Below are 14,185 nucleotides of genomic sequence, written 5' to 3'. Positions count from 1 at the left end.
TTCATTGCACAACATCCAATGCCAAATAGCTGATCCCCTTGTGGGCACAATCACGAGCTGCTCTAAAGAGCCATTATCTAGTCATTCTAGAAACTCTCCCTCCTGGAATCCAGTACCAACCTGATTGTCCCAATGTACATGCAAATTGAAATCCCCATGACTATTGCAACATTGCCCTTTAGGCATACATTTTCTATCTCCCATTGTAATTTGTAGACCACATACTTACTACTATTCTGAGACCTGTATACAACTCCTCTCAGAGTCTTTTTACCCTTACAGTTCCTTAGCTCTATCCACAATGAGTTAATATCTTCTGACCCTATGTCACCTCTTTCTAATGATTTTATTTCACTTTTTTTACCATCACAGCAACGCCGCCCCCTCTGCCTTCCTACCTGTCCATTCAATACAAAGTGTATTCTTGGACTCTTCGCTATAACCTTCTTCCAGCCATGATTCAGCGGTGCCTACAACATCAATCTGTAACTGTGCTACAAGTTCATCTACTTTATTCCATATACTGCGCACATTCAAATATAACACCTTCAGTTCTTTTATCAATTTTGTCCATCTTTTACATTGGAATTCATCCTGTTGACTGCAATTTTGTTTTATCAACAGCCTCTCCTCACTACATTGCCTTTGTTTATAAACCAGCTACCTCATCTTCAGCACTATCATCTGCCTTTCCTACCATACTTCTTGCATTGACATATAGGCAGCTCAGGATACCAGTTGCACTATGCTCAGGCTTTTGATTCCTAACTTTGTCAGACATCTTACCAACATCTGCCTCCATAGCCTCTCTACCAACTGCTCTGGCGCTCTGGTTCCCATTCCCCTGCAACTCTAGACTGAACCCCACCGTGCAGCATTGACAAACCTTCCCATTAGGATATTAGTCCCTCTCCAGTTCATGTGCAAACCATCTCTTCTGCACAGGTGCCACCTTCCCTGGAAGAGAGACCAATGATTCAAAAATCTTATGCCCTCCCTCTACACCAACTTCTCAGCCACGTATTAAACTGCATCATCTTTTAGTTCTGGCCTCACTAGCATGTGACATGATTCAAGGAGATCAGCACATTCCAAATGAATACTATTTATTCATAAAAATTAACTACTTAAATGACAAAAAAAATACTAACTCCATGATCAAGTGAAAGGCTTACCCTGGTAGAAATAATAGTAGTAGTTTGCAGAAGAACCTCTAACATCATCAGCTGAAAGTTCTGGTTCTGCCTGTCCACATTCAGTCTCACCACAAGCTCTTTCTTCCATTTCACAATCATTGACCGCTTCCGGAAGAGTGACCAACTCATTCAAGGTAGCACAGCACGTAGCAGGGGCCTCTTCTTGTGGTTCTTCAATAATTTCATCAAATGCAGATGCATAGGCCAATACATGCTATCAGAAAACATTCAGACCAGGTCAGATTAGAACTTAAAACAGCCTCCCTCTGTAGCTTCAGTATCATTTTAAAAATTAATTAAAAACATTGAAATTTTATTTTGTTATGCCCATTAAATTGACCATCATATATCACTTGGATGATTTAGTAGGTTTATCATTTGATACCCAAACTGGTTAGCAATAATGCTGACGTGGGTGCCTGTTCCAATTTCACCAACGTGCTGTAGAAAACAAAAATAAATGTAGCAATGGAAATATGTTTTCAGGGTTGAGAGGAGAATTCAAGGGACAATGCATTGGCTTAGTGAGTTCAGAAAGACTAGTACAATTAATCAAAATTATACAGAATTAGCACTCTCAGCTACAATTACATACCAATGCACAAGGACTTGAAGTCTAATCATCTGACAACGTACTAATCTGTGAATGCAGATCCTTGTTGATGGCAGAATATAGTTTTATGCAGAAATACAGTCCTGCCAACCTACACAAAAACGTTCAGCAAAATAATGTTTGATTAAATAAAACCTAACTGCTTCATTTATTATGTGTAAAATATCTTTACTGAAAGCAAGAAGAAATACTCCAAGAAAAAAAATCCATCAGTTAGTGTTCCAATTAGTTTTTTCTTGGGATGAATAGAATGCTAGAAACATACATAGAAAATAGGTGCAGGAGTAGGCCATTCGGCCCTTCGAGCCTGCACCGCCATTTATTATGATCATGGCTGATCATCCAACTCAGAACCCCGCCCCAGCCTTCCCTCCATACCCCCGATCCCTTTAGCCACAAGGGCCATATCTAACTCCCTCTTAAATATAGCCAATGAACTGGCCTCAACTGTTTCCTGTGGCAGAGAATTCCACAGATTCACCACTCTGTGTGAAGAAGTTTTTCCTAATCTCGGTCCTAAAAGGCTTCCCCTCTATCCTCAAACTGTGGCCCCTCATTCTGGACTTCCCCAACATCGGGAACAATCTTCCTGCATCTAGCCTGTCCAATCCCTTTAGGATCTTATACGTTTCAATCAGATCCCCCCTCAATCTTCTAAATTCCAACGAGTACAAGCCCAGTTCATCCAGTCTTTCTTCATATGAAAGTCCTGCCATCCCAGGAATCAATCTGGTGAACCTTCTTTGTACTCCCTCTATGGCAAGGATGTCTTTCCTCAGATTAGGGGACCAAAATTAGGGGACCAGATTAGGAGACTCAAGTTTGGGTACAATATGATGAAACATCCCAATTTATGTAAATAGTTAACTAACAGCAGCAAATACACATTTAAAAACTTCAGCATTAATGGGTTAAAAGATGATGCAAAAATTAGAATTAGCCTGTAACACTGGTACTAACTTGGTTCTTGTCACCTATGGACGTTTCACCCTCGTTTTCTACAACAGCAGCTGAATCAATGCTCAATTCCTCAAGTTTGAACATTGTGTCAAGAACTTCCTTCTCTGGAGGTCCCAGCAACTCCTGCTCACGATTCTGCAATTTTAAAAAAGCTTCATTGAAAAGACTACTAAACTGCTATTCTGAGATTTAGGCTACAATATTGCACTTTTAGTCTTGACAGTAGAATTAATATTTTATCAAATACTGCATTTAACAAAGTTCCTGCTATGTTGCTGTAGAAGCTAGGTGAAAAACTGGTGACAATAACAGTACTGTTTCCACAATAGCATTGCAATTTCTGGCTCGTATTCCTTACTGATCAGTTTTAATATAGGCAAGAGATAAAGCTACAGCAGACTCAAGAACCTGCCACCATTACCTATATCATACTGCATTGATTCCTCTCCACCTACTCAAACCATGGAGTAGCAATACTGTTAAAAATGATATACGATCTTTCCAAGTGCTCAATGCATTTGTGTTATAATTAATGGTAAACTAGTGCAACGATTTTATAAAAAAAATGAGGACATAAAAAAAGCACAACCAATGCATTTGATTTTTTGGAAACAATTATCTACTGGTTTTGATTTAGCATAGCAAACTTTACACCTGCAATACATCATTCACAACTTCTCCTACCTTGATCACCAGCAATATTCCTACCCATAAGAACTCTTAATCTTCTTAGACATTTAGTTTGTTTTTCCTGCTTCAGTCCCACTTCTCTCTCATGGGTGAAAATTCTCACTTACTCTTCCTTTCTAAGTCCCAATGCAGGCAAATTCTGGAATCATCATGATTACACTACATAGTTCTTCCCTGCTGTCTGTCTGACACCTCACTTCACTTTGCAATCTGTATTTATAACTACTTCTTTGACTTGGCTGTACATGACCTTGCCACCTCCATTACAAACTTTTGTCACCGAGACATCTGATCATTTGTCTCAACCACTATCCAACATTTTCTTAATTAACATAATCAAATTTCTCATCTCCTCCCTTCATCCCCCACTCCCACATGCCTATTCCCTAACTTGCAACATTTTCTATATTCCGTTCACGGCCAATTCCCAGCAAACTACTGACCATCTAACTTGCCAGTTAGCCCAGATGAGCTGATGTTGTTAATGTGGCTTTTTGTCCTCTTCCAGTACGATCACTGTCATTCCTCTGCAATGCACTAGTTACTTCAGAGCCTTTTCACCAAAAAGTTAGAGCATAAAGTACGACACCTGGATAGATAGAGTCCACCACAAAAACTCCAAGACCACGTAGGTGAAAGCAGCCTGCTTAATAATGCTTTCATCACCCTAAACCCCTCCCTTAGAATCATGAAAGGCATCCTATGTGATATCAAACATTTTTTTTCCCCCCCCTCTCTCTCTCCCTCCCTCCCTCATCCTCCTCCTCCTCCTCTGAAGCCACTCTCCGGTCACACAGCTGCAAGAAACAGCAGCTAGCAGGTTCCTCTCTTATCTATCCAGTAATTGAAGAAATAATTAGTGGCTGCTCAACCCACTTCTCAGCAAGTTCCATCATGGACACAAGTCTCCCCGCTATTTGGCACATCTTCAAAAAGCTGTACCTCAAAAAGGCAGCATCTATCATTAAGGGCTCTCACCATCTAGGCCACGCCCACACTTCTCCTTACACCATCGGAGAAGTGGTACAGGAGCCTGAAGACCTACACAATGTGAGGAACAACTTCCCCTCTGCCTTCCAATTCTGAACACTTACTCACTATCTTCCTTTGTAACTTGCAGTGATTCTTATGCCTTGCATTGTACTGCTGCCACAAAACAACAAATTTCAAAATAGTGATAATAAACCTGACTGCTTACCATAAGTGACCACAAGTACACCAACTACTCCCCCCAACCCAAAAATCCACCCTGGGCTTTGCTCAGCTTTCACCTAAAAAATCACCTCCAGTAAAATATACGCTCACCTTCACCTGTGTGTTGATGCCATGCTGTTCTACCGTTATCAGGTCTTTTGTTCCACCTCTTCCAAATTGATCACATTAATCAGATATTTGATGCACCTAAACATTCAGAAAGCCAGAGCCATTTTCCTGAGCATCCTTGATCAACCTTTCCCTTATTACCATTCCACCCCTTTAGATGCCAACAATGAATCAGACTTGGAACTCCAGCACAATTCAGACTACCAAGCCCACAACTTCATTAAACTGTCCACATCCACCCACATTCCATACTTCCAATCAACCATCTTCATTCTACCTCCTAAGTTTTGAACTGTTGAAAGCACTGCTGTCTATGTTTATGTCCTTGGTCTCAAATCTAGTCAAGCCACATAATCCCTTGAGATAGCTATATTCTTCTTGCTTTAGTCATATTCATAGAACAATACAGCATGATACAGGACCTCTGGCCCAGCAGGTCCATGCTGACCATGGTGCCCACCCAACTAGCCCCAATTTCCTGGGTTCTGCAAATATCCCTCTAAGCCCACCTCTCCAGGTACCTATCCAAGTGCTTCTTAAAGGAAATGACTGTACCCGCCTCAGCTACTTCTTCTGACAGTTTGCTCCATATACTCACCACACTGGGTACAAATGCCCTCAGGTCCCTTCACATCTTGCACCTTGCACCCCAAATCTATGTCCCCCAGTTGTGGACTCCACTACCCTGGGGAGAAGACAGTTACAGTACCTCTCATTATTTTAAATATTTCTACAAGGTCGCTTTTCACTTGCCTACATTGCAAGTAACAAAAAATTGCCCAACCTTTCCCTATAAAGCCGGCCCTCTGGTCCTGGTAACATCCTTGAAAGTCTTGTTTTCTCCGGTTGAAACACGTCTTTCCTTAGAAGGAATAGAGTGACCAAAACCATATACAGTACTCAAGTGCAGCCTTGACTTATACAACTGCAATGTAACTTCTCAACTCCTATACCTAGTGCCCTGACAGATGAAGGCCAACATGCCTAACATCTTTCTCACCATCCTATCTCTGATGACACCTTCTATGAACTATGCACTTGTTCTCTGTTCCATTACACTCCCTAATGTCCTACCATTCATAGTACAAGCCCTACCGTTTTGACTTTCCAAAATGTATCAACTGACATGTACTGAAATCCATTTGACACTACTCAGCCCACTTCCCAATTGAACCTCTTATAACCTACGACAGCCCTTTTCACTGTCAACACCTCCCAATTCCAAATAAGAAGCGGCCAACCAGCACATCAAGTATACTTAGCCACCAAGGCTCCAAGTTCTGAAGCTCTTTACCCAAAGATCTCTGTACATCTGTCTTCTAAAATGCTTGACAGAACTCAATCTTAAGCAAAGCTCTCCAATATATAAACGGGCCAATAAAGAGAGAGTTAATTGCCTTGAGGCTCAGTATCAACTTGTTCTAATCTCTTGGGATAATTGCCATATATATTAGAAATACAAATTACTCCACGCACACACAGCAGTACAACCTGCAGAAAGTAGTTTTGGCACCTTTAATTCTTGCAACGCCAGTTCAATGAAGCAAGATTCGGGTGTACTTTTCTCCTCTTCATACTGTCTCAGTAAAGCTGCTCTCTCTTTTTCTATCACATGCTGCATAACTTGCTGCTTTGTTGCTAGAAGGAGTTTTGAATACTGGCCGTGTTCATCATCTACTACAGTGTTTACAGGGAAGGAAGAATACATAAAAAAGCAGATTCAGTTGAGAATAAAAATCAATCGAATTACTGCAAAAAAAGTTTGAAGTTCAATGAACTACTATGGGTTGATAAAGAATGAATTAATTTTATTCATCTTATGATGAGAGCTTACTTAATTTGAAAATCTTTAGGAACTATGAACGAGATTTTTACATATCACATTATTGAGTAGGTAGCAATTCATCAACATCCTTTAGTATTTCAGCCTTAATCACAAGTAGTGGCATGGGGAGACCAGGGAGCCAATCCAATTCCAGGTCAGCAGCCTACTTACTGATAGCAGTTCATCAGTAAGGGTCACAGTGGTGAAGTAGCATTTTATTTCAATCTATTCATTCTAGTCACACAAGAATGCGAATCATACAGAAACTGGGCAAAATTGCCAAGTATTTAGCAAGATTTACTGGAGCAAAATAGTCCCATTGCATTTTGGTAGTAATTAGATCCATATTGTCATACAGCATGGATGCAGGCCCTGCAGTCCCATGAGTCCATGTTGACCACTGTCCACCCAGCAGGCTCCAATTTCCTGTGTTCAGCCCATATCCTTATGAAGCCCTACTCCTCCACGTCTCTATCCAAAAAAACGATACTATTGTACCTGCCTCAAATAATTCTGGCAGCTCACTTCATATCCTCACCGCACTCGGTGTAAAAAAAAAGTTGCCCCTCAAGTTCCTTTTGAATGTTTCCCCTCTCACATTAAACCTATGCCCTGTAGTTTTGCCTCCCTTACCCTGGGAAAAGACTGTTACCATCCATCTTATCTATTTCTCTCAGAATTTTAAACATGTCCACAAGTTTGTCCTTCATTATCTTGATGCAAGCAGTAAAAATCTAGTATGGCCAATTTCTCCCTGTAATTCAGGCCCCCTAACCCTAGCAACATCATGTTAAACCTGTTCTGCAATTTTTCGATGCAAACTGTACTACTTTATCAGTAGAGCAAACGGCAATGCAAAAATACCAAGCTACCTCGTACAGTAATATCACATGACACTAGAAATGGAGCAAGCAGTCCCAGTACCCTTCTGGTTTCTAATTATCAGCAAAAAATGTAGATAAATTTAATTCCACTATAGGTCATCTGCAAATTTAAACCTGTAGATATATATTAGTGAAATACATCTGTCCCCAAACAAACCTGTCTACATGCAATTTAAGAATTTCCTCTTATAGAAAAAGGCCTTATAAAGTACTTTGAAATAGAATTCAAATATTGTGTTTTCAAATACAGATTCCCCAAATTGGCCATCAATATTTGGTCAACAGCATACAATTGACTGAGTTCCAGATACTAACCCTAATATGAAGCCTAAATTATTCTTTTAAGAGATTTCAAATTATTTTTACAGACAAATAACTTTCAAATAATGTGTTCACATTTAATTCTACCCATTTTATCCAATCTTTATGCAACCATTAGAGCACTTTGATGCAAATATAATTACTGTCAGCTAATGCTTTGATAATTTAGTTTCTGCAGTTCTAGATCAATACTAGTTTGGGACAGCTGAAACTGAACCCTATGATACTTCTTCAACCAGCCAGAATTTTAAATGCATTTTGCCCTACATTTCCAGCATGGACCTGAAATAATAATGTTTCCACTAACCTCCCAAATGAAATGATTCAGGTTTCATCCACAGAGATTTGGGTAAAGCCATCAGAGTGCCTTTCTCCCTGCGCATCAACTGCATGGTTATCATATCATCCACATTATATTGGTGAGTCTCCATGGCAATCACACTGAAACAAAGCAACACACATTAACTCGATATGAATCACTAAGGGTTACAATGCATAATACACTGGTTGTGTCCAAAATAATTAAATCTTTACATCTTTACCCCTGTTACACCAGCAAACAGAGCTAGATCAGAAATAAAATGAGAAAAGGTGGCACAAGAGGATTACAGCCACTCAATGAACATACCAATTTCAGCTCTGTGGGTGTAAAGGAATAGAAAAGAAGGCACGTACCATTCTTTCACGTGCCATAGCAATACCAAACACTGATGAATGATTATAAACAGCACTAACTGAAATCAGGCTACCCAAATCAGCCGGTGACTTGTCATCTGATTTGGGATTACCATAAAGCCCTGACGAAGGTCTCGACCTGAAACATGAACTGTTTATTCCTTTCCACTGATGCTGCCTGATCTGAATTTCTCCAGCAGTGTGTACATTACTCTAATGACTGATCTGTGAACTAAAATATCAGAGGTTAAAGAGAATCCCTATCCTGCAGAAAAAGGCAAAGAAATGCTAAAGGCAGTTACTTGTTCTAACACATGCTAAAATTGTGTTACAAATTGTTATTATTAAAAAAACTGAAGGCTGCCAAAAAACCCAGGATAAATACACTTCAAATGTAATCAGTGTTCCCTCACTGAAGTACACACTAAATTTCTACATCTCAGTCTCTTGCAATTTTAATGGCTATTAGACTGTGTCAAGCCAATACAGTACTCCTACAGAACCTGACCAAACAACAGCAAGATTTAAATGAACTCTTTAAATGACAGTTACTATTAATCTAGTAGAGTTCATATCAAACCTATGCTTTTTTTTTCTTGACACAGAATGCTGTTGCATAGGAATACCTTCAAAATTACTATTCCAATTAAACTTCATCTCCATTTAAACAATACTACCTGAAAATATGACAGAAAAAAAAAATCCAAAGTTCAGAGATTGAATGCCCCAGTATTTAAACAATATCTTTATAGCTGTGCACACATCAGCAGCTTTAAGATCAGATATAACAAGTGAATAATTTCTTCTCAATTCTGGCTGCTTTGTATCAAGTGTCATATTTCTCAGCAGCTGTGATTTGACCACATCTTCCTAGGCTTTAGAAGGAATAGTAACAAAAATCTTATTAAAAAAAGTCAACTTAAGAGTTACATACATGAAAGCTTACACAAATGTACACTCAGTGGCCACTTTAATAGGTACAGGTGTGTGGTCTGTACCTGGTGTGGTCGTTTGTTCCTGTAGCCCATCAATTTCGAGGTTCAATGTGTGCATTCAGAACTGCTCCTCTGCACACCACTGTTGCTAAGCTTTGTTAGTTGAATTACTGTCACCTTCCTGGCCATACCCCTCTGCCCTCACTTATTAATGTTTTCACCCACAGAACTGCCACACACTGGATGCTTTGCTTTTTTGAACCATTCTCTGTAAATTTTAGAGACTGTTGTGTTTGAAAATACCAGGAGATCAAGATTTCTAAGATACTCAGACCACCCTGTCTAGCACCAATCATTCCACAGTCAACGAAGTCACTTACCCATTCTGATGTTTGGCCTATACAAATGAATGCTCTGAACAACTGAACCTCTTGCCCATGTCTGCATGCTTTTATGCATTGAGTTACTACCACATGATGGCTGATGAGAGATGTGCATTAATGAGTAGGCACACAGGTGTACCTAATAAAGTGGCTACTGTACTTTTTCCAAAGCTGCATCATTAACCTTATGTAGAGCCTACAGTCCATTCCATCTCATTTGGAGAAGGAGAAAGAGGGTGAGTGAGTGGGGAATGCTTCATCAGCTTAGTATTGTGCTATTCACTACAACACAAGTCAAACCAGAAGTCAGAGATTCAGTGCAATCTCTTCAACTCAAGATTGGACTGAGGGCGGCCCACTTTCTCCCGTAAACCCTTCGACATCTTAAAGCATTGTAACCTTCAGCAATGACCTGGGTCTCTCTTCCAAAGTATACTGCATGTTAGACTTCTGTATCCCAAGCATACAATTAAAGTTCAAGTAATTTATTATCAAAGCACATACATCACCATGTACAACCCTGAGATTCATTTTCTTGCGGACGTACCCAATAAATACAATAACCATAATAGCCATGAATGACTGCACCCAACAGTGCAAAAGACAACAAACTGAAAACACAAAAAAAACAAAACAGTAATTATCAGAAACACATGATTAAGAGGCCTTGAAAGTGAGTCCATAGGTTGTGGTCACAGATCAGACATGGGGCAGGTGAAATTATCCCCTTTGGCTCAAGAGCCTGATGGCCGAGGGGCAATGACTGTTCCTGAAATTCTGTGCGAGTCCCGAGGCTCCTGATGGCCATAGTGAGAAGACAGCATGATCTGGGTGGTGGGGGGTCCCTAATGATGGATGGTGTTTTCCTGCGACACAGATCCGTGTAGATATGCTCAGTGTTGGGGAGATCTTTACAGGTGATGGACTGGGCCATACCCTTTTTTAAAAAAAAAAATTAAGCACTTTCTATTCAAGGGCATTGGTGTTTCCATACCGGTCTGTGATGCAGTCAGTCAATATACTCTCCACCAGACCAGTCTGTCGAAGTTTTAGATGTCATGCCAAATCTCTGCAAATGTCTAAGTAGAGGTGCTGCTGTGTTTCCTTCAAAATTGCACGTAGATGCTGAGCCAAGGTCAAGTAACACTGATGAGTTTAAAGTTGCTGAGCCTCTTCACCTCTGATCCCCTGATGAGGACTGGCTTTTGGACCTCTGGTTTCCTCCTCCCAGGGTTAATAATCAGCTCCCTGGTCTTGCTGACATACCAGTGAGAGTGTTGTGGCATCACTAAGCCAGATTTTTAGTCTCCCTCCTCTGATTTACCACCAGCTTTGATTCAGCCTACAAGTGGTGTCAGCCGCAAACTTAAATATGGCATTGGAGCTGTGCTTAGCCACACAATCATTCGTGCAAAGTGAGTAGAGCAGGGGTCTAAGCACAAAGCCTTGTCGTGCTCCTGCACTGAAGGAGCTTGTGAAGGAGATGATGTTGCCAATCTGAACTAACTGAGGTCTATAAGTGAGGAAATTGAGGATTCAATTGCACAAGGAGGTATTGAGGCCAAGCTCTTGAAGGCTATTGATCAGTTTTGAGGGGATGATAGCAGACATCCCACCCTGCAAGAACTCATTTCAGGGAGGTAGCACCACCCCCCCACCCGGTCGGCCTCCAAGGGTGTATGTAATACTTTGCTTAGTGATTTTGTCTAATCTGTAAACCAAGTTGGGTATATGCAGAAAATGTGACATTAAAATATATATCATGTTTATTCTATTACAACTTTAAGCAAGACTACAGGGAGTTTGCCCTCATCACGTAGGACATTAATAGCGTAGCTCCTTAGCAGCCAGCCAGCTAGTTTAAATAACGTTAGCTATGCTAATGAACGAATGACACCTGTTAAACTCACCTCAACATCATCTTTTACAGTCATCTGGGCAATAGAAAAGTCACTGTTGCAAACAGTGCAGCGAGCAACACTGTCATTATTTCTTGACCCCTATCAGGCAGGGGTACACTTTAGTGTAGTCTGGGGTGAAGTACGATTTATATATTTTTTTGAAACACTCTGCCATGGCGGTGCAGGACACGAAACTGAACTGATGGAGAGACAGAGGTCGACTGTAAAGCCCGCCCACAGAGAAAACTGATAGGTCGACTGAGAACAAAGAGAGACCAATCAGGATTCTCGCTCTCGCTCTCAAAAAAAAATCAATTTCCGGGATACTGTATATAATTTGCAGGTGTCAGGGAGCTGCCATCAATATGCGGGAGACTCCAAGAACTTCCGGAAGAGGTGGGATGCCTGTGATAGTACTGAATGCTGAGCTGTAGTTGATAAAAAGCATCCTGATGTATGCATCTTTGCTGTCCAGATTACCCAGGGTCGAGTGAAGAGCCAATGGAGATGGCATCTGCTGTGGACCTGTAATGCTGGTAGGCAAATTGGAGCAGATCCAATTAGCCTTTTAAAACTGTATCATGCACTTCTAAAATTTTCTAATATATGCAATATCCATGAAGCATATTCACAACTGGTCTTAAGATTTTTTCCAAATAGCATTTTAACATGTCATTTCCTCCAGCAAGGGGAAGGGGAAAAAGCAGTATCCATAGCCAAAGAAGCCAAGAGATTATAAACATTCCAGTTCAACATTAAATATTATTCAAAACGTAAAATGCATATCCCTGCTGTCTCTCTCTTATCATTGTAACCAACTGACAACAGTACCACAGGACTTCATTCATTTCCTAAAGTAGTACTATAGTTGTTCTACTAGTAGATATATAATCATTAAAGAACCAACTCTCACCTCTTTAGATCCTTTTTATGGACAGCTTCATAACAGATAGGGCATTTGCCCCAGGTCTTCTCACTCAAGGACAGATAGTGAAGAATGCATGCCCAACAGTAGATGTGTCCACAGCGAGTTATCTTTGCAGCAGAGGGTGGATACAAACAAATTGGGCACGAGGGGACTTCATGACTACAGATACGCTGAAAGTAAAAGGTCTGTATTAATAACTAATACACCATTACAGAGCACAGGATCAAAACTGATCAAGTATTCCAGACGCAGCTAGATAATTAATAATGGAACTCTGGAACTCCTCCCCTCATCCCTAAAAGACTGAGACAAAGTCAACTGAATACCTCAGAATAGATACTAAACTATTTCATTAACACACCAGGGACAGACACAAAAGATACAACTAAACCATACTCCAAAAGCATGGCAACAGGTCCACTCAGTCCTCCCAGAGCCTGTATCCCTCCCAAAAGTCATGAAGGGACTAAAAGTCCTAAAGGGACGTCCTTCTATCCTGAGGTCATTTCCTCATCCACTATAGGAATCATCCTCCACATCCACCCTATCTAGGCCTTTCAATGTTCGATGCGTTTCAATGAGATTACCCTTCATTCTTCTGAATTCCAGCAGGTACAGGCCCAAAACCATCAAATACACCTCGTATGTTAAACACTTCATTCCCAGGATCATTCTTGTAAACCTCCTCAGGATCCTCACCAATTCTGGAGTATTCCTTCTTAGATAAGGAGCCCAAATCTGCTCACAATACTTGAAGTGCAGTCTGCCCAATGCCTAACAAAGTCTCAGTATTAAATTCTTGCTTTTATATTCTATTCCCAACTCAACCTGCAAGTTAACCTTTAGGGAATCCTACACGTGGACTCCCAAGTCTCTTTGCACTGCTGATTTCTGAATCTTCTCCATTTAGAAAATAGTCTATGGCTTTACTCCTTCTACCAAAGTGCACAATAATACACTTCCCTCACTGTATTCCATCTTTGCCCATTCTCCTAATCTGTCCAAATCCTTCTGCAGACTCCCTGCTTCCTCCACCTACTTTCGTATCATCTAAAAACTTGGCTACACAGCCATCAATTTCACCATCTAAATCAGTGACATACAACATGGAAAGAACGCCACTAGTCACCAACAACCAACCAGAAAAGGCCCCCTTTATTCCCACACTTTGCCTTTTACCAGTCAGCCAATCTTCTGTCCATACTAGTATCTTTTGTTAATACCACTGGCTCTTGTTAAGCAGCTTCATGTGTGGCACCTTGTCAATGGCCTTCTGAAAATCCAAGTAAATTTGGAGAAGAGGACGTAGTAGATGTCTTATTGGGCAAAAATATTGTACAAATCCCCAAGGCCTTGTGAGATGTAGCCCAGCCCGACACTCCCCTTCCTTGCTTTCCATAGCTGCTTGAGATACATCTTATAAAGTCATGAAATAAAAGTATTTTGCTGGCCAGCAGCTGAAAGGCCAAATGATAGCGAATGTGTATGTAGCGAATTGTTCCCAGAAGTGCATCTGGAATAAGCCCAGCAATGACAGGCCAGTTAGTCTAA

The 14,185-nt window shown here is 40.7% G+C and overlaps 1 protein-coding gene across 2 annotated transcripts in view; it reads right to left on the bottom strand.

Annotated features, from left to right (window-relative positions):
- Positions 1–14,185, bottom strand: part of rnf10 (ring finger protein 10) — a 41,254-nt gene that overhangs the window by 13,786 nt on the left and 13,283 nt on the right. Inside the window, exons 5-9 of one of the 2 annotated variants that reach the window (XM_072247567.1) lie at positions 12,620–12,804; positions 8,120–8,253; positions 6,296–6,456; positions 2,770–2,904; positions 1,176–1,410 (exon numbers count right to left, since the gene is read on the bottom strand). In XM_072247567.1, coding sequence (XP_072103668.1) covers positions 1,176–1,410; positions 2,770–2,904; positions 6,296–6,456; positions 8,120–8,253; positions 12,620–12,804 — 850 coding nt within the window. Of the gene's footprint in view, positions 1–1,175; positions 1,411–2,769; positions 2,905–6,295; positions 6,460–8,119; positions 8,254–12,619; positions 12,805–14,185 lie in introns of both variants that reach the window. The other variant, XM_072247565.1, reaches the window with a different exon arrangement.

Source organism: Mobula birostris, chromosome 31 (assembly GCF_030028105.1).
Source record: "Mobula birostris isolate sMobBir1 chromosome 31, sMobBir1.hap1, whole genome shotgun sequence".
Classification (NCBI taxonomy): Eukaryota; Metazoa; Chordata; class Chondrichthyes; order Myliobatiformes; family Myliobatidae; genus Mobula; species Mobula birostris.
The sequence above is the reverse complement of the archived record's forward strand: the minus strand, read 5'-3'. Positions and strand labels throughout refer to the sequence as shown.